Source organism: Crocodylus siamensis, chromosome 5 (assembly GCF_052110815.1).
Source record: "Crocodylus siamensis isolate JL-2025a chromosome 5, ASM5211081v1, whole genome shotgun sequence".
Taxonomy (NCBI): domain Eukaryota; kingdom Metazoa; phylum Chordata; order Crocodylia; family Crocodylidae; genus Crocodylus; species Crocodylus siamensis.
This window is the reverse complement of record NC_143399.1, coordinates 39,068,700-39,087,813: the sequence shown is the minus strand read 5'-3', so window position 1 is coordinate 39,087,813 and position 19,114 is coordinate 39,068,700. Positions and strand designations below refer to the sequence as shown.

At 58.6% G+C, this 19,114-nt stretch overlaps 1 protein-coding gene across 3 annotated transcripts; it reads left to right on the top strand.

The window, feature by feature from the left end:
* Positions 1-570: 570 nt before the first annotated feature.
* Positions 571-19,114, top strand: TRPM4 (transient receptor potential cation channel subfamily M member 4). 3 transcript variants are annotated; one of them, XM_090049925.1, is made up of 25 exons: positions 571-792; positions 1,300-1,367; positions 1,694-1,871; positions 2,006-2,186; positions 3,602-3,768; positions 4,192-4,381; positions 5,022-5,086; positions 5,280-5,462; positions 7,005-7,104; positions 7,649-7,764; positions 8,121-8,450; positions 8,809-8,937; positions 9,227-9,356; positions 10,206-10,351; positions 10,569-10,681; positions 10,781-10,882; positions 11,878-12,240; positions 12,694-12,826; positions 13,505-13,679; positions 15,615-15,762; positions 16,667-16,839; positions 17,655-17,787; positions 18,031-18,103; positions 18,315-18,411; positions 18,697-19,114. In XM_090049925.1, exons 1-25 carry the CDS (start codon positions 766-768, stop codon positions 18,699-18,701), a joined length of 3,525 nt encoding a protein of 1,174 aa, XP_089906051.1. In that variant the 5' UTR covers positions 571-765; the 3' UTR covers positions 18,702-19,114. The 3 variants fall into 3 exon arrangements, with proteins under 3 accessions (XP_089906051.1, XP_089906052.1, XP_089906050.1); XM_090049924.1 differs by having other exon boundaries at positions 775-848; XM_090049926.1 differs by lacking the exon at positions 18,315-18,411 and having other exon boundaries at positions 768-848.

Genomic DNA, 19,114 nt, shown 5'->3' with positions numbered 1-19,114 from the left:
TACAACAGCCAGGAGTTCCCTGGGGAAGGCTGAAAAAAGGGAGCCCCTTCAGATCAGGGCTTTGCCCTCCCCCACCAGCACCCTTCTGAGAGGGGAGGCTTGAACTTAGGGATCCTGAGAGTTGGGAGGACTGCTCCCTCCACCAGGACAGGCACCCCACTCCCCCCATGCCCTGGCCTCTCCCTCATGCTCTATCCCTGACCCTTGCACTAGGCCACGCCCCCTATGGTGGGCCCTGCCCCCACGGTGCTAGCGCCCCCCCATCCCCATCCCCTAAGCTAGGCACTCCTATCCCATGCCCTTCTCCATGCCATATCCCCCTATGCCAGACCCCACCCCCATGTCAGGCCCGCCCCATGCCACCTCCCTGTCCCAGGTGATAAGCAAAGGGTGCAGGGAAGGACTGTTCAAGGTGGAGCAGATTGTTTTCCTTGGCAGGGCAACCCTAGCCGCCCCCCACCCCCACCAACCAACCCCTGGCCCTGGGCAGGGGGAGCTCTCCTCCCCCTTACCGCACACAATCTCTGCCCCCCCACCAGGGATGAGCTCAGGCCTCAGCCCTGACTCAGGCTGCACCCTAGGGCTCTGGGTGAGGTCCCCAGATCCTGCTGGGCCGGTTCTGCCAGGGTGGGGCCAATTCCCAGGCGGGGCCCCTGACAGCTGCCTCCTGCCTCTGGGCCCGTGGGTGCCACCAGCTGGGCCCCAGCCCTTGCACACGTGGCTCCACAGCCCCAGCCGGGGAGAGTGAGGGGGCTGCCTGGCACCATGACCAGCATCAAGAGGCAGGACCAGGTACAGAAGCTCCCCCCGACATGCATCCTCTCCCCCCGCCCCTTCTAGGGCCTGGGGTGAGTAGGGGGAAGGGCTGTGAGGGTGTTTCTGGAGTGAGAGGGACTTTTGAGGGGTCTTGAGGAGTTTCCTCTGGATTGGAAGGGGCTGGGGCAGGGCCTAGGGATGGGGGGGGGCTGGGGGGCCTGAGGGATTCTCTCTGGGTTGTGGGGGCTGGGATAGAGCTGGGGGTTCTCTAGAGCGGTGGGTCTGGAGGATTTGAGAGGTTGTCTCTGGGGTAAGGGGCTGTCTCTGGAGCTTGGGAGATCTGATGGGTTCTCTCTGGGTTGGGGGCTGGGGCAGAGCTGGAGGGGGGTCTCTGGAGTAGGTGGGGCTGGGAGCCTGGAGGGTTGTCTCTGGAGGGGGCCTGATAGCTTCTGTCTGGGTTGGAGAAGCTGAGCAGGACTGGGGGGGGTGCTTCTGTTCTGACCCCTCACCACCCTCTGTTTCTACTCCCCCACCCTCCTCCAGGCCTGGATCCCCAAACTCTTCAAGAAGAAAACCTGCACATCATTCGTGGAGGCACCTCCAGCCCCGGCGTATGATGGATCAAGCTCTTCCTCCCCACCCACCCCAAGCCCCTGTCATGGGGCTGCCCCCTCTCTGCCAACACCCCCCACAGAAGGAATGGAGCCCCCTGAGCTCTGCTCCCTTGGCCTCATCCCTTCCCCAGCAGGGTGATGCCAATCCCAGGTCCTCATTTTAGGGGCTGTCATCACTGGTGCCCCCAGGAGCCTCCCAGTGCCCAGCAGTTTCCCCCTCTGCACCTCCTCCTGGCTGTGGGTGGGCAGGGGCACCAATGGGGGCTCCCACCCTGCAGCCCCTACTGCCCCTGTGACCTCTGTGACCCCTGCCTGCCTCCCAGAGCCCCCTCCATGTGCCAGTGTGGGAACCCCAGGGACAAGCATGTCTCGGTGGCTATGGAAGATGCCTTCGGCGCCTCCATTGTCAGCAAATGGGACTCAGCTCAACACACCACAGAACAGCCCACTGACGCCTATGGGGAGGTGGAGTTCGTGGGCACCCGGGGCAAGCCCAGCAAGGTGAGTGGCTGCAAGGTGGGAGTGAGGGGCAGTGGCAGGGCTGTGGGGCAGGAGTGAGCAGTACCATAGGGCTGGGGGGCAGGAGCGAGGAGGACCCCTAGATCTGTCCTTCCTCCCCACCACCACCCTCCTAGTTCATCCGCGTGTCAGACTCCACGGACCCCGCAGCCGCCTACAGCTTGGTGACCTGCTGCTGGAAGATACCCCCTCCCAACCTGGTGGTGTCAGTGGTCGGGGGTGATGGTGACGTTGCCATCCGGGCCCGGCTGAAGGACATGCTGCGCAAGGGGTTGGTCAAGGCAGCACAGAGCACAGGTGGGTGTTCCCCTTCCTTCCCTAGAGCTGGGACATTTGGGGGTGGGGGGGACTTGGGGGGGTGATGCATAAGGATGCACAGATGCCCGGTGCTCTAGTGCACACACAAGTGTATGCAAATACCAGCATACACCTGTCCTTTGCATATGCGAGACTTGCACACGCTCACAGGGAAGAGCCTCCCTCATATGTGCATGCACTGGGGCTCCATCATACATGCACCCATGTTAGGATCTACATGCCTCTGGGGGAAAGGGGTGTCCTTGTGCAAGAGTATGTGCATGTGTGTATGTCTTGCCATGCACAGTGATGTGCACCATGATGCAGCCAGAGGTCTGCCAGGGTGTGCATCTGGAGCCCTCCCTGTGCATGTTTGTGTACACTCTTATACTTAGTGGCTGGCTCAGACACACGTACACATACTTTGTCACTCCCTCCAGAGTGCACAGAGTTCCTTGGTGCACAGCCATGCTCATGCCATCTCCTTTAAGCTTGTAGAGGGCCTAGCACGTGCAGTGCACACTTGTCCTGTGCTTGTTGCACACTCACGGTGTTCCTGGTTTGCCCTCATTGTACTTAGGAGGTACACGTGGTCCACATCCATTTCAGGCTTGCTCCACATTTGGTGCATGCTTACGGCATGCTTGTTGCATGCCGACTGCATGCCCTTTGTATGTGCCATGAACACTCTTTACACACTCATTGCACTCCCACTGCATGTGTTGTGCACACTTGCTGCATGCTCACTGCACACTCGCTGTGTGTACAGTGCATGCTCACTGCATGCTCTTTGTATGCTCACTGCACATCCCTTGCACATGCTGTGCACTTTTACTACATACTCATTACACATTCAATGCACACTTGTGGCACACCCATTACACATGCTGTGAATGCTGTTTGCACACTAACTGCATGCCCATTGCACACTCCCCTCACACTCACTACACACCCATTGCATGCTCACTGAAAACTCACTGCGCGCCTGTTGCACATGCTGTGCATGCTCCCTGCACATCCATTGCAAGCCCTTTGTGTGTGCTGTGCACACACATTGCACAGTCCATGTACACTCAGTGCCTGCTCATCGGCTGACTCTCACATGCTCAATGCATGTTCCTTATACACTCACTGTGCACCTGCATACACAACCATGGCCCTGGACCAGCACTGCACTGCTCCTGGCCTCAGTCACTGTTGTTAGTATGCACCTGTTTCCCCCTCCCCCCACAAGAAGGGTCAGGGCCCTGCCCATACATCCTATATCTAGGTGCGACCCAGCAGCAGGGAGCCCTGTCCAGGCTTGGTGGGGAGGGGGTTCTTGGGAGTGTCATGTAGCATGGCTCATGATGTGAGCATGTCCATGCTTAGGGGGAGGGGCTCTGGGCGTGTATAAGCCCCCTCTCCCCCAACAGGTGCCTGGATCATGACCGGGGGGCTTCAGGCTGGGATTGGGCGCTATGTGGGGGAGGCTGTGCGGGATCATGCCACAGCCAGCACCAGCCCCAGTGCCCGTGTTGTGGCCATGGGCATCGCCCCCTGGGGCATGGTTGCCAATCAGGACCAGCTGATCAACCCCAAGGTGTGTGTGGGGATGAGCAGAGGGCATGGAGGTCTTGGGGCAAAGAGGGCTGGGGAAGGGGGCGGGGGGGTACTGGGGCAGAGGAGGCTGAAGGTACTGGCAGCTATGGGCGTTTGGGGGAGGGGGTGCTGGAGGCAGAGGGGGCTGGAAGCACTGGGGGGGCAGGAGCTGGGGGCGGGGGGTGCTGAGGCCTGGCTTGTAGGGGCTGTGGGACAGGGAGTGGAGGTGTGGAGGGGCAGGGTGTCTGGTGGGTTAGGTGTTATAGAGGGCTTGGGGGCAGGGGAAGGTAGGTGGTGCTGGGGGAGACAACTTAGGGTGTGTCTGGGGAATGGTGGGTGCTGGGTCAGGGTCTCATGGAGGGTGGGGAGCAGCCCTGTGGGTACCTGACTGACTGGCCCCTTTCATTCCCCTTCCCCTCACCAGGGCTCATTCCCTGCCCGGTATGTCCGATCCCTCCCCACCCCTGAAGCCACCTGCACAGCCCTGCCCCTGGACAGCAACCACTCGGCCTTCTTCCTGGTGGATAACGGGACCCGTGGGCACCCCGGGGGCCAGAACCGCTTCCGCACCCGCCTAGAGGGGCACATTGCTCAGCAGTGTGTGGGCGCCAGCGGTGAGTGCCCAACCTGGCTGGGCCACAGGCACCACGGTTATGCCCCCGCTATAGGTGCCATGGTTACCACCCCCACACCATGGTTACCTCCCCATCCAAAGTTACAGTGATTCTCCCCTACACCACCATTACCATCTTTGTTACCATGGTTACCCATCTAAAGCTACAGAAAACCTGGACCAGACCGTAGTTACTATGGTTACCACCCCCACTCCTGGTTACTACTCCCCTTCCCCCTGGCCACTTATAACAGTTATCTCCCTTACAGGCCACTGTTACCATGGTTACCCCCCAAGTACAGTTCCTCTGGTTGCTCCAAGTTACCTTCCAGTACCTAGTTGCTTCTCCTCGCTATTCTGTGGTTACCATGGTTACCCCTCACACTGGTTACAAGGACTGGCCATGCCTTCCCCCTCGGCCTGGTTACTGTGGTTACCCCTTCTCTTGTCCCACAGTTACCATGATTACCCGTCATCCTGGTTATGAAGACTGGCCATTCCTCTCCCCTAGCATGGTTACCATGATTATCCTGGTTCCATGGTTACCATAGTTACCCCTCCATGCTTAACCTCAGGACCATTGTTTTCCCCTCCCCTGTTGTCTCCTCTCCCCTCCATGGCCCTGACCCTCCCCACTGCAGGACAGGGCAGCATCCAGATCCCTGTGCTGGTGATGCTCATCGGGGGTGATGCCTCCATGTTCACGGTACTCGGGGTGTGGTGTGCAAATCCCAGGGACCAGAGAGGGGGGTGGGGGAGGGCCTGTGGTATCCACAGTGGGTAGGGGTCCAGCCCCTGGGGGTAATGGGGGGAGCAGGTTGACACAGGATCCACAAGAGGGATCCCTGGTGGCTGCTGAGTGTCCCCATCACCCCACTCTCCACCATCTTGCCCCACAGCGTGTGTTGGAGGCTGTCCAGGCATCCATCCCCTGCCTGCTGGTGGGGGGCTCTGGGGGAGTGGCCGATTGCCTGGCCCAGGTGCTGGCTGAGACCCAGCCCGGGGAACCCGTGCAGGCACTGGCACAGGAGAAAATGCAAGACTGCTTCCCGCCCAACGACCTGCCACATCTGGCCAAGCAGGTACTGCAACTGGGGACCCAGGTGTCTGGGCAGGTTAGGTGGTGCAGGGATGGACATAAAGCCCCAGGCATCCATGTGAACAAGGGTGCATGGGAGGACCCAGGTGTCCTAAAATCATAGAGAACCAGGGCTGAGAGGGACTACCAGAAGTCAGCTAGTCCAACCCCTGCCTGGGTGGGATTTAATGTCAGCCTTCAACTACCTGAGCAGGGTTTCAAAGAGGTGGGAGCTGAACTGTTTTCTGTGGTAGCAGATGACAGAACAAGAAGCAATGGGCTCAAGTCTGAGTGAGGGAAATTTAGGTTAGATATTAAGTAAAACTTTCTCACTATTAGGGTAGTAAAACACTGGAACAAGTTACCCAGAGGGGTTGTGGACTCTCCATCCATGGAGGTTTTTAAGCCCCGGCTAGACAAAGCCTAGGCTGGGATGATCTAGTTGGGGCTGGTCCTGTTTTGAGCAGGGGGTTAGACTAGATGTGACCTCCTGAGGTCCCTGCCAACCCTCATTTTCTATGATTCTATGACCACAGCAGCCAACATCCTGCTGCTGTAAAAGGTTGTTAATCCAATATATGCACAGGAGAACCCAGGCACAGGCTATGTCCCCTACTACAAAGGAAGACACCCCCCAAGTCTGCACCAACCTGACCAGGGGTAAAATTCATTCCTGACACAACTATGCTGACTGGTTTGACCCTGAGTGGAGGGGCAAGACTCTCTAGCCAGAAACCTTCAGCCTAGTCCTATCAGGAGCCCTGGCACACCCCAGTCACAGTTCCCAGTCTGGGCTGCAGCCAACACCCAGGCCTCTGAGGGAGGCTTAAAAACATCCTGACACTTGTTATAGGAAGTGGGGAAGGGGCAACCAGCAAAGCTCAGAAGCCTGAGAAATCCCCATAGCAGAGCACAGGCAGAGCTACACCTAGATCATCCCTGACCAGTGCCTGTCCAACCTCTCCTTGAACCCATCCAGTGATGGAGAGTGTACAGCTCCCTTAGTCAATCTAATCCACTGCCCCACTGCTCTAACAGTGAAGTGTCCTGGCAATGGTGGTGGTTGGAGACCCACATACTGGAGGGACAGGGTGCTTGAGGACCCAGATGTCTGGGTTCGGAGAAATGGGAAGTAACAGCCTCAAGTGGAACCCAGGCATCCTGTGGGGTGGGTGGATGATTGGCGGTGCAAGATCCCTGAGATGGGTCCTAAAGGAGGAGTTAAGGATGGGGTCCAGAAAGGGGGATGGGCATGGGGGGTATCAGGGTCAGCAGTCCCTCTAAGCTGCGTGGTGTATGCAGCCACACAGGCGCGCCTCATATTGCAGCATGAGCAAGCCTGCATGGCCATGCACACCACACAGCTTAGAGGGAATGCTGATCAAGGTCCCTCCACAGTGATGGAGTAGTCAGGGTACTAGGCAGGGGGATTCCCAACACTGATGGAGGGAGCACAGAAGGGATCCATGATGGGACTGAGGCCCCAGGACAGAAATAGGAGTCTAGGAGGGTGTCTGACCTGCCCACACACCCACCACCATCACAGGTGGAGAACATCATGGCGCTGCGAGACCTTGTCACCGTCTACTCTGATGAGGAGGGGGTGGACGAGTTTGAGACCATCCTGCTTAAGGCACTGGTGAAAGGTGAGACCACCCCCCTCTCTGACTCCCAACAGGACCTAATCCCTGGGCACCTTGGCCCCAGACAGCCTGTGAGCCTGCCCACTCCCCTCCAAGTACCTGGTGAGGGGCTGAACTCTGAGTGACCCAGATGGGGAGAAGCTAGAGGTCCAGCCCCCCTTGGCCAGAGGGGTCTTGAACTCATGTCACCGCCCAGAAGAGATCCTGGTGCCCTGGCCAGTGCTGGGTTGGGTGGGCGCCCCTGTCCACCCCTTTTGAGCCCTGGGGCAAGAGGCCTGGGGCATGAGGGAAACAGCCAGACACCTGGCTTGGTCAGATATGGGTTCAAATCCCCTCAGGCCAGGCCCCTCCCTGGGCTAGTGTCTCCCTCCACTGGGATGACAGAGTTCCCCACACCATCACCAAGCATCTGCACTGGGGAAGCAAATCCAGATAAGCCTCAGAGTGGAGGGGCAACACCATTCATACAGGATGGAAAGGGTGGAGCCATATCACAGGTGCTGGGGGGCAAGTGACCCCCTCCCCCCACAATCCACCCCCTTCCCAGCCTGCCGGCGCACTAGTGAGGTCACCCAGTACCTGGATGAGCTGCGCCTGGCTGTGGCCTGGAACCGGGTGGACATCGCCAGCTCCGAGCTTTTCCGAGCTGATGTCCACTGGAAGGTGAGTCTCATTTGGGCAGGAGGGGGAGCTGGTGGGGGTCCCCTTCCTGTCACAGGGGCCTGGAGGGGGAGGGGTCTGGAGAACCAGGACCGAACTTGGAGGAGGAGCTGAGTGGGGACCCCCTGGGAGCAGGGTGGTCCTCGGGGAAAAAGTTGGGAGTGGCAAGCCCCCAGCCCCTTGATCTGCATGGGGGAAGGGAGCACCAATGTTGGAGTGGGTACTAGTGTGTGCTGGACCATGGCTAATGATGCTCTCTTTTCTCTCCCTCCCCCACATATGACCCCTTGACGCCACCCCATCCTCCCTGCACCGCATCCTCCACCCCTCTGCCCCCAAACTTGTCCCCACCCTGGCAGCCTTCCCTGCTGGTAGACCCCATGCGTGATGCGCTGCTGGTGGACCGCCCAGAGCTGGTGCGCCTCCTGGTAGAAAATGGATTGGATGCAAGCGAGTTCCTGACCTGGGGGCGCCTGGAGGAGCTGTACAGGGGTGCCCCTGAGACCTCGCTGCTGTGCCAGCTCCTGGAGCGGCGCCAGGGGGGCACTGAGACCCACCCCCCCCAGTATCTGCCCCTGGGCACACGGCCCCATGATAGCCGCCTGCCCCAGGTGGCCCGCATCCTGCGAGAGCTTCTGGGAGATGCCTGTACTCCCTTTTACGTTGCTGCTGGGCACAAGGGGGCTGGGGTATGTAGGGGACAGTGGAGGGACATGGGAGGGGCAACATATGTCTTTTGCACTGGGCTGCAGACCCCTGGGTGCACTGGGGGGGCATTACTGGGGGGGTATGGGTGGGGAGAACTGGGCTGTAGTCCTCTGAGAGCATGGGGGGCAGGGGGGACAGTGGACTAGCCACAGTGCCAGCCTGGATCCCCTGAGGTACCCAGGAAGCAGGAGGGGATGGGGAGGGGGGACAGAAGGAGGACGAGATGGGGGGCAGGTGGAGGGATGGAGGGGCTGGCTCATGGACAGGGGGTGCCACAGGTGGGGGGGGTAGGGAGCTGGGCAGGAAGTGGGGTACTCACTGCCCCCCTCTTCCCTCCAGCATAAAGGGGCCATGGAGGACAGGGACCCCCTGTACTACAGCCAGCGCTCCCCAAACCCCTGGACTGACCTCTTCATCTGGGCCTTGCTGCTAAACAGAGGCGAGATGGCCATGTACTGCTGGGAGATGGTGAGGGGTCGGTTGGGGCAACATGGGGTAGGAGGGACCCTAGGGAGGGGCATAGAAGGCTCAGGGGGGGGCATTGGGGGCACCTGGAGATCAGGGGCCAAAAGGGGGGGAATGAAAGACCCCTTGGGGGTAGAGACCCCAGCGTACAGGGGCCTTTGTGTGCTGGGAAACCCCCAGGCCTTGGATGTGAGGAGCTGGGTGGGATTTGGGGGTCCACCCCAAGAAATTCCATAGGCCCTGGGGGGGCTGGATGGTTTTTGGGGTCCCCCCTCACCCGCTGTCTCCCCAGGCCCCAGATGCGGTGGCGGGGGCCCTGGCAGGCGCCTCCATCCTGCGGCAGCTCTCGCACCTGGAGCAGGAGGCACAGGAGGCTGCAGCCATGAAGGAGCTGGCGACCAAGTTTGAGGGGTTGGCGATAGGTGGGTGAGGGGTCTGAGTACCCCAGGACTGGGGGGGAAGAAGGGCCCCATGTTAGACCTTTCAACCCCAAATTGTGCCCCCTATGGGGATCCTGGAAGGAGGGGTACTAGGGGGTGTCCAGCATTAACCCTTTCACTCCCATAGGCCTGGTGTGTGTGGGGGGGGTGCACATGGGTGTACATGCCCACAATGGTGGGTTAGGGCTCACTAGTGCACCGTTAACACTTTCCTGTCCTTTCCACAAGCCTAGTAAGATGGAGGTCAGGGGAGCATCCCACGCTAACCCTTTCATTCCCACTAGCCTGGTGGGTGATGGGAATCCAGGGTGTGCACACACTTGTGCACCACTAACCCATTTTTTTCCACAAGTGTGGTGCGGTTGGGGCCAGGGATGCTTCCTTCATTAACCCTTTAATTCCTACAGGGCTGGGGGTTCATATCCCACATTAACCCTTTTGTTTCCACAGGCCTGGGGGCAATAGTGTGTGTGCGCATGTGTGTGTGTGATAAGCCCCTTCTTCCACTGGCTCTGGTGAGAGGTGGGGGTCAAGGGAGCTCCCACATTAACACTTTCACTCTCATAGGCTTGGTGGGTGATGGGAGAGCGTGTGCGTGTATGGGGGGGATGTTCCCATGTTAACCCATTTATTCCCATGGGCCTGGTGGGTGGTGGGGAGTCTGTGTGTCTATCCTGTGTGCATCTATCCTGTGTTAACCCTTTCCCTCTCACAGCTGTGGTGAGAGGGGAGTATCCCACCTTATCCCTTTCCCACCCCAGGCCTGGCTGGGGACAGGGTGAGGGGAGGGGGTCAGGGAAACATGCTGCTTGAACCCTTTCTCTCCCACAGGCCTGGTGGGTGAGTGCTACCGGAGCAGTGAGCACTGGGTCCTGCAGCTCCTGGTGCGTCGTTCCTGCCTCTGGGGTGGTGCCACCTGCCTCCAGCTTGCCCGCCAGGCTGATGCCCGCAGCTTCTTTGCCCATGATGCTGTGCAGGTGTGTCCCCAGGGAAGGAGGTCAGAGGAAGCAGGAGAGGCCTTTGTGGGGGTGGGGAGTTCTGGGGGTCTTTGGGTGGAAAAGAATCAGTGGATGGGGGGAGGAAGGAGGCTGTGGGGGAAGGATGAAGGGAGGGGGTCCTCATGGAGGTCATGGGTAGGTGGTGAGAGCAGAGAAAGTTCCCACCCCCCAAGCACTGACCCCCTCATCCCCACAGGTGCTGCTCACCCAGAACTGGTGGGGCGAGATGAACCGGGGCACCCCTGTGTGGCAGCTGCTGCTCACCTTCTTCTGCCCCCCGCTCATATTCACCAACCTCATCACCTTCCGGTGAGTGCAATAGCAGGGAGGGGGAATGGGGGGGGCACTGCTGTGGGGAAGCTCACAGCACCAGGGACTCCATCTCAGTGTCTCCTCCCCCTACTGCAGCAGGTCCACGGAGGAGGAAGGGTCTCCAGAGCCCCCCGGCACTATGGAGCTGAACAGCATAGATGTTAATGAAAAATCCTCCCTGAGGGGCAGCCTGGAGGGGTACAGTGGGGGGCTAGGTGGGGGGGCTTTAAACTGGGTCCCCAGGACATTGAGGGTCCTGAGTACTGTTTTCTTCTGTCCCCCAAAGGCCAGAGTGCCCCTCCCTATTCCCCTCCCCCTTTTCAGGACATTGATATGGGGAAGCTCACAGCATTGTCCCCCCCAACTTAATCCTCTCCTTGCCTGTGGGTTGGAACGCCCCCCCCCCCCCCCACACACACACTTTCTCTTCACATCTTCCTGTCCCCTCCCCCCAGCAGGCCCCCCGAGTCCTGCTCAGGGCACTGCTGTGAGGAAGCTCATAGTGTTCTCTCTCCATACTCAGACTTGCCCCTCTCCTCACTGGCATTGGCAATGCATAGTAGGGGTTGCACCCCCTGTGAACCGACACTCACCACCCCCAGCGGTGTCTGCAGGTGGTTCGTGATTGCTGCTGGCTGCTGCCAATGCTGCCGGCAGTGTCTGCGCGCGGTTGCTGACCACTGGGTGGCACTCACCACCTCCCTGCCCCAACAGTGCCACCACCACCACCACCTGCGGGAGCCCACTTTGCCATCAGTGTTCATACTCACTGGTCGACCTCCATGACACCTGCCCCTCAGGGCCCTGCTGTGACAAAGCTTACAGCATCCCCCTGTTCACAGCCCTACTCCCCAGTTGGACCCTCCCCAGTGCAGGGCACTGGCAGCGGGGTGCCGTGGGGAAGCCCACAACACCCGCCTGCTCACAGCCCCTTTCCCCAGTCAGATCCCCAGCCTCCCACATACACACTCAGGGCACTGCTATAGGGAAGCTCATAGCATTCCCCTTGTTCACATCCTCTCCCCACAGTCAACCCTCACCCGCTTCTTTCAGGGCACTGCTATGAGGAAGCTCACAACATTCCTCTGCTCACAGCCCCTCTCCCCATAAGGAACACCCTCCCCCTTGAAGCTCAGGAAACTGCTGTGGGGAAGCTCACAGTCTTGCTTCCACCCCCCATGCTGTGCCCATAGGCTAGAGGTGGTGGGGAGCCCCACAACTGGATGGGATAGGAAGGACTGGCTGCGGCGATGGCACTGGTTCTGGGGGGCACCAGTGACCACCTTCCTGGGCAACGTGGTGATGTACCTGCTCTTCCTGCTGCTCTTCGCGTATGTGCTGCTGCTGGACTTCGCACCGCCCCCGCCTGAAGGCCCCCATGGTCCTGAAGTCCTGCTCTACCTGTGGGTCTTCAGCCTGCTATGCGAGGAGCTGCGCCAGGGCTGCTTCGCTGGGCACCAGCCTCTGCCCCAGCGCATCTGTGCCTACTTGAATGACTCCTGGAACCAGCTTGATCTCACCGCACTGCTCCTCTTCCTCATGGGTGCCATATGCCGGTGAGGAGTCTGCCTGCCAGGCGTGGGACTTGTGCCTGCAGGGCCCACTTCCTCTACGTACGTCCCCTGCCTGGGCACTGTGTCCCCCAGTGGTCTTTAGCCCAGGCATGATGCCTTCCAGTCCAGGCTTGGTGCTTCCCATGTGCCGTCCAGCCTGGGCACCATGACCCCCCCCACCCAGGCATGGTGCCCTATATGTGCTATACAGCCTGAGCACTGTGCTGGTTGGGAGGCTGGTCATGGCCCAGCTGTGAAGAGGCCCGAGCTGGCCACACTGAGGATGGGGTTTGGAGAAGTGGGTGTACTAGCCATACAGAGGGCCCCTGGGGTCTCTCATGGGGTCTCAGCTGGAAAAGGGGGGGTGAAGGGGGAGGGTCCCACCTGCCTCAGCGTCCCTGGGGGAAGGTTTCAGGGGGTCCCCAGGCTCATGCCTGCCCCCCTTGGTTCCTCCAGGATGTCCTCCTGGACATACGAGTCTGGGCGCACGGTGCTCTGCCTCGACTTCATGGTCTTCACCCTGCGACTCATCCACATCTTCGCTGTCAACAAGAACCTGGGCCCCAAACTCATCATCGTGGGCAAGATGGTGAGGAGTGGGGCAGTTTGGAGAGGACCAGAAAAGGGGGCTCTGATGGGTGTTGGGGAGCAGGTGCCATGGGGAGACTTTGGGTGCCCTACAGTAAGGGGATACAGGGGGATCCCAATCAGGATGGGATGCTGGGAGGGTCCCTTGCTGGGGCCAGTAAGGGGGTCTGTGTGCTGTGGGGGTGGGGATTAGGAAGGGGCACCCTGGGCTGTGGGGGGTTCCCAGGCTGGGGCTGGGTTTCCTGGTCTCAGCGAGGCCATGAAGGCTTGTGGGGATGCTATGAGGTCTGCTCCAGAGGTCCCATAGGGGCATGTGGGGAGTTGAGAGGTCCCATCAGGGCTCTGAGAGTCCCATGGAGTCTCTGGGGGGTCCTGTGAAGGTTTGGAGAGTTCTGAGGGGTCTCAGGGGGTCCTGGAGTAATTTGAGGGGCTCTGAGGATCTTGTGACAGTTTGGGGGAGTTCTGTGCAGGATCAGAAGGTCTCCTGAATGTTTGGGGGTTCTAATGGTAGCTCTGAGGATCCCATGGGAGAAAGAGGGGTCCTGTGAGGTTTCAGGGGGGTTCTATGGGGCTATGAGGGTTATGTGGGGGTTTAAAGGGTTCCCTTGGGAGACTGGGCATCCCATGGGGATTTGGGGGGTCCCATGTCAGGCTCTGATTCCTCACCCCACCTCCACAGATGAAGGATGTGTTCCTGTTCCTCTTCTTCCTGGGTGTGTGGCTGGTAGCCTATGGGGTGACCACGGAGGGGCTGTTGCACCCCCATGACCAGCGTCTGCCCTGGATTTTCCGCCGCGTCTTCTATCGCCCCTACCTCCAGATCTTTGGCCAGATCCCCCAGGAAGAGATGGATGGTGAGGGCCTCTGTGGGGACAGATCCAGCCCCAGGCTGGGGAGCACTGGCCTGGTGGGGGGGTTTCATAGTTTTCTTAGACATTAGGGGTTGGAACAGACTTCGTAAGATAGAGTCCAGCCCCCCTGCCATAGGTAGGAAGTCAGCTGGGATCAAGTGATCCAGACCTTCCTGGTGTTTATGGCCGTTAGACCTTGTTATCCCTTGGGAAGCTCTGATGAACAGCTGTTCTCCCAGGTCCTGATGTACTCCTCTTATATAATTGTAGGCTGCTACCAAGTCCCCCCGAGCCTTCTCTTTTCCAGACTGAAGACTCCCAAATCCCTCAGCCTCTCCTCATACAGCCTGTCCTCCAGGCCTTGGATCATACAAGTGGGTCTCCTCTGGACTCTCTCAAGCTTTTCCACATCCCTCCTGAAGCAGAGGGTCCAAAGCTGGATGCAGTAGTCCAGATGTGGCCTCGCCAAGGCCAAGCAAAGCAGGAGGATGACATCCCTGGTTTTGCTTGAGATGCATCAGTAGATGCACGCCAGTTTGGTTAGCTTTGCCAGCCACAGCATTGCACTGGTGACTCATATTCATCTTGTGGTCAGTCAGGACCCCCGAGTCTCTTTCGGTCATGGTGCTAGCGAGCGTACCACTGCCGAATTTGTAAGTATGTTGAAGGTTCTTCCTACCAAGGTGCAGTACCTTACACTTCTCTACATTGAAGGCCATCAGGTTTTGGTCAGCCTACCCTGAAAGTGTGTCCAAGTCGGCGTCTATCCCCACCCTGTCCTGCAGTGTGACCACCCTCCCCCATAATTTGGTGTCATACATGAACTTTGCCAGTTCGCATCTGACTCCTGACTCCAGATAGTTAATGAAGAAGTTAAAGAGTACCGGTCCAAGTACTGAGCCCTGATGAGGGACTCCACTGGTCACCCTGCACCATGTTGATTTACTCCTGTCAACTAGTACTCTTTGCATCCAACACCATAGCCAGTTACCTAGCCATCAGACCATAAGATGATCAAGGCCACAGTTCCCCAGTTTAGCCACAAGGACGTTGTTGGGAACTCAGTCAAAGGCTTTCTTGAAATCCAGATATATGTCATCCGTGTCATCTCCCTCGTCCAGGGCATATGTTACCTGGTCATAGAAGATGAGGCTGGTCAGGGAAGACCTGCCAGTCACAAAGCCACGTTGGCTGGCATTCAGAAGCTTGCCTTCCATTAGTATGGTGTTGATGGATTCCTTAACAATTTTCTCCAGGATTTTTCCAGGGATGAACCTCAGACTGATTGGTCTGTAATTCCCCGGGTCATCCTTCCTCCCTTTCTTGAAGATCACAGACCGCGTTGGCTCTTTTCCAGTCTTGTTGGACTTTGCCCGAGCACCAAAAATTTTCAAATATCTTTGCCAAGGGGGGTGCAATGAAGTCTGCCAGCAACTTCAAGACTCTCAGGTTCATTCCGTCCTGGCCCGTGGACTACTGACTGTCCAGTTTCTCAAGATGTTCCCTCACCTGATCCACATCAATTCTGGGCCCACCACCTGCTCCCAGGATGTTTCGTGTCCTTTCTAACAGTGTGATTCTCTTGGGAGGGTGAAAAACTCATGCAAAAAAGTCATTTAGGAGATTGGCCTTTTCTTGGGCGTTGGATGTTAACTGTCCTGTCTGATCTTGCAGGGGCCCAATGCTATCTTTTTTCTTTTTTTGACTTCCCACATATCGGAAGAAGGACTTTTTGTTGTCCTTAATCCCCATAGCTAGCCTGAGTTCAGTTTGTGCCTTGGCTTTTCTGGACCACTCCCTACAGGTGCGGGTGAGTGCTGAGTAGTCCTCTTTGGTGATGCTTCCCATTTTCCAACTGGTGTAGGCTTCTCTTTTGAGTTTAATGAGGGACTCAGGGGTGTCACTGTGGGCTACTGACCCCCATTCCCCTCCCCACAGCGGCCCTGATGAAGGCCACCAACTGCACCGGGAGTGCAGCAGAGGACTGTGCCAGCACCTATGCCAACTGGCTGGTGCTGGTTCTCCTTGTTGTCTTCCTCCTCGTTGCCAACATCCTGCTGCTCAACCTTCTCATCGCCATGTTCAGGTACTGCTGAGGTGGGAGGGGGAAGGAGATGCATGTACAGGGCATGGGTGTGCAAGGAGGTCAGGCCCTCATGCATGGGGTGAGTGTGCAAGGATCCTAAGCCCTTGTGCACAGGGCAAGTGTAAGGAACCAAGGCCCTTGTGCATGGGTAAGTGTGAAAGGGTCTCAGGTCCTTGGGTGTGGGGTGAGAGTGTATGAGGCATGCATGTAAAGATCACAGGCCCTTGCATGTGGAGTGAAAAGTGTGTGAGGATTCCAAGCCCTCGGGTCTGGGGCAAGTGTGCAAGGCTCCCAGGCTCTTGTGCAGAGGACAAATGTGACAGGATCTCAGACAACTGTGGATAGGGCATGTGTGTGAGGATCCTAGGGCCATGTGTGAAGTAAGTGTGTGAAAAACCCAGGACCTTACACAGAACAATTGTGCAGTGATCCCACGCCTTCGTACACAGGGTAAATGTGAGATCCCAAGCCCTCGTGCATGAGGTGAGTATGTGAGGATCCCGGGCTTTTGTGCATTGTGTGTGAGGATCCCAAGGCCTTATGTATAGCATGGCTGCCTGAAAGTCCCCGGGCACTTGTGTGTAAGGCATGTATGCAAGGATCCGAGGTGTCAGTGCCTGTTGGTAGGGAGCATGTCAAGCAGACAGCACACGTGTGTTTGTACAGTGAGGCAGTGAGTATGCAACAGGCTCACAGCACTAGCACATGGGTGCGATGGATCACGAGCATGCCAGGGGGCCATGACTGGTGGGTGCTGTGGGCTGTAAGCATGTGAGAGCCCTAAAAACACACAAGGGGCTCATGCACCACAGTGGGTCACGAGTGTATGAGGGGCCCATGAGCATGGGGGACAGGGAGGTAGGGGGTCCTCCTCCACCTAACTCCCCCACCCCCCTCCTTCCAGCTACACCTTCTCCAAGGTGCAGGGCAACAGCGATATCTACTGGAGGTCACAGCGCTACAACCTGATCCTGGAGTACCTCAGCCGTCCTGCCCTGGCGCCCCCCTTCATCCTGCTCAGCCATTTGTACACCCTGCTGCGCCCCCGCACCCGATGCTCCCACAGCCAGCACTTCTGTGAGCACAGGGTCAGGGGAGCTGGGAGCAAGTGTGGGGTCCAGAAGGAGCAGGGGGTTGGGGGGGAGCTGGGGGTAGGGGTGGGGAAGGGACATGATGGGAGCTGGGAGCTTGCAAGGAAGGGGTGGGGGGTTGGGTAGAGCTGGGGTTCGGGGAGTTTGAGGGGAAGGGGAGCTTGGGGAGGGGAGGGGGTGGCATTGGGGATCTCACTGAAGGGTTGGAGGCACTGGGTTAATTGACCCTGACACTGTTCTCAGCCCGGCTCCCCCTTCCCTGGGTTCTGCTCTTCCTCCTCCCCATGTGAAATGTATGTGCGCCCATGTCCCCATGCAAGCTCATGCACATGACCCCCCTTCTCATGCGAGCTCACAGTCCCCCACCCTCAAGCACAGGGGTGCTTGGAAAGGCACGTGAGCCCATGCCTGAGCTGTGCAAGCCAACCTACATCTGTACCCCTGCCCTTGTGCGACTTTGCACACTCACGTGCCCTCGCCCCCTCTGAGCGAGCTTGGAAGTGCCACACTCACACTGTGCGAGCTGGCACATATCTTGTGCCTTCCCCCTCATGCAAGTCTCTGCTATTGTGCCAATGCACATGTCTGTGCCCCCACCCTCATATGAACTTGCAGCACCCCCCAACCTCATGCTTCATCCCCACCCCACGCCCTGGGAAGTCCCAGGCTTTTTAAACTACACCGAGCTGTAAGTTACTTTCAGCCCCTTTCCCCATGTGAGCTCCCATGCCCTGCCTGCATGGTTCTTAAGTGTGTGCATGGTCCCTCTCCCCCTGGCCCGGATGCCTGGGTCCCTCGCAGCGCTGGAGCTATCTGAGGAGCAGGATGGGCAGCTGCTCACATGGGAGGCAGTGCAGAAGGAGAACCACCTGGTAGCGCTGAGGCGCCAGAAACGTGAGAGTGACACCGAGCGCCTGAAACGCACCTCCCAGAAGTGAGGGGGGGGGCTATGGGAGATTGGGGGGGATATGGGACACCGGGGGAGGGGGGCTAGGGATGGCTGGGTGGAAAGTGGGGTGCAGGGGGAACCCCAGGCCAGGGGAGACATGGAGACGATGGATGGGGTGGGGAAAGAATGGGGGTCACTGATGGAGCCTGCGATGGGGTGCAGCAGAAGCTCTGAGGTAGAGGGGCTGGGGGACCCTTGAGTAACCCCCATTCCCTCCCCCCCCCACAGGATGGACCAGGCCTTGAAAGAGCTGGCTGAGATCCGGGAGTCAGAGCGACGACTCAAATCCCTGGAAAACCAGGTACTGGGGTGGCAGGGGGGTGGGGGCTGAAAGACCCCATCTTGGGTGGAGGGGAAGGTTGAGGGGGCAGGATAGGGGGCTCCTTATGTCAGGGTCCCAGGGGAGAGGGTGCTGGAGGCAGTGGGGGTATAAGGGGCAGAGGGAGGGGGGTAAAGTGGGTTTGGGGGCACTGAAGCCCTGCCCCCACCTCTGACCTACCCAACCCCCCCAGATGGAGTACTGCACCCAGGCTCTTTCCTGGGTAGTGGATGCCCTGGCTCAGAGCGACCTAGGGAAGAAGCACCGAGACCCCCCCATGCTCAGAAAGGGTAAATTACCCCCTCTCCCCCTGTCCTCCCTGGGCTCCCAGGGTGTCCCCTACTACCCAGTCTCAATCTCCACCCCCCGCCTTGGATGCAGGCTTCCCCCTTAACTGTGAGACAGGGCCCTCCCATAAGCAGCCCCCCTACTCCCACCCTAAGAACCAGGCCCCTCTGGGGGTGGGGCAAAAATGAAGGGGTTAATTGGCTCCTTCATATATCAGTGTCCCCCCAAGCTGCTCTGTGACCACCTCCTGCCTGTCCTAATTCTGTCTTTCTCCTCCCCACCACCAGAATGACCCACCCCTGCAACTCTGCCTGGACCAGTGAGAAGATGGGAGAAATGAGGACCCAGGTGTCTAGGCACCCGGGACTAGCTGGAGTCCAGGACAACCCCTGTAACCTCACTATGAACCCAGGTGTCTGGGTGCTGTGCACTTTCTGAGGGGCTGGAGTTGGAACCCCTCTCCCCCTCATCATTGCACTGGGAACCCAGGTGTCTACCTACCAGAGACTTTCCTTGTGGGGCTGGCATCCAGGATCCCCATCCCTGTAGACCCAGGTGTCTGGGTGCCAAAGGACCTTTGAGAAGGGAGAAGCAGAGGGAGGAAGGAAGTTGGGGTATCCTGCCCCCAGCACTGTCCTCCATCCACTCTGGCAGGAGCCTCAGGATCTTGAATGACTTGAATACTTTGATTAAATAAATATTGAT

Excerpts from the sequence above, each read along its gene's own strand:
- TRPM4 (XM_090049924.1), top strand. The coding sequence starts at position 813 with ATGCATCCTCTCCCCCCGCCCCTTCTAGGGCCTGGG. Across the intron at positions 4,382-5,021 it reads GCAGTGTGTGGGCGCCAGCG|GACAGGGCAGCATCCAGATC; the intron begins GTGAGTGCCCAA and ends TCCCCACTGCAG. Across the intron at positions 15,763-16,666 it reads CTTCTCATCGCCATGTTCAG|CTACACCTTCTCCAAGGTGC; the intron begins GTACTGCTGAGG and ends CCCTCCTTCCAG.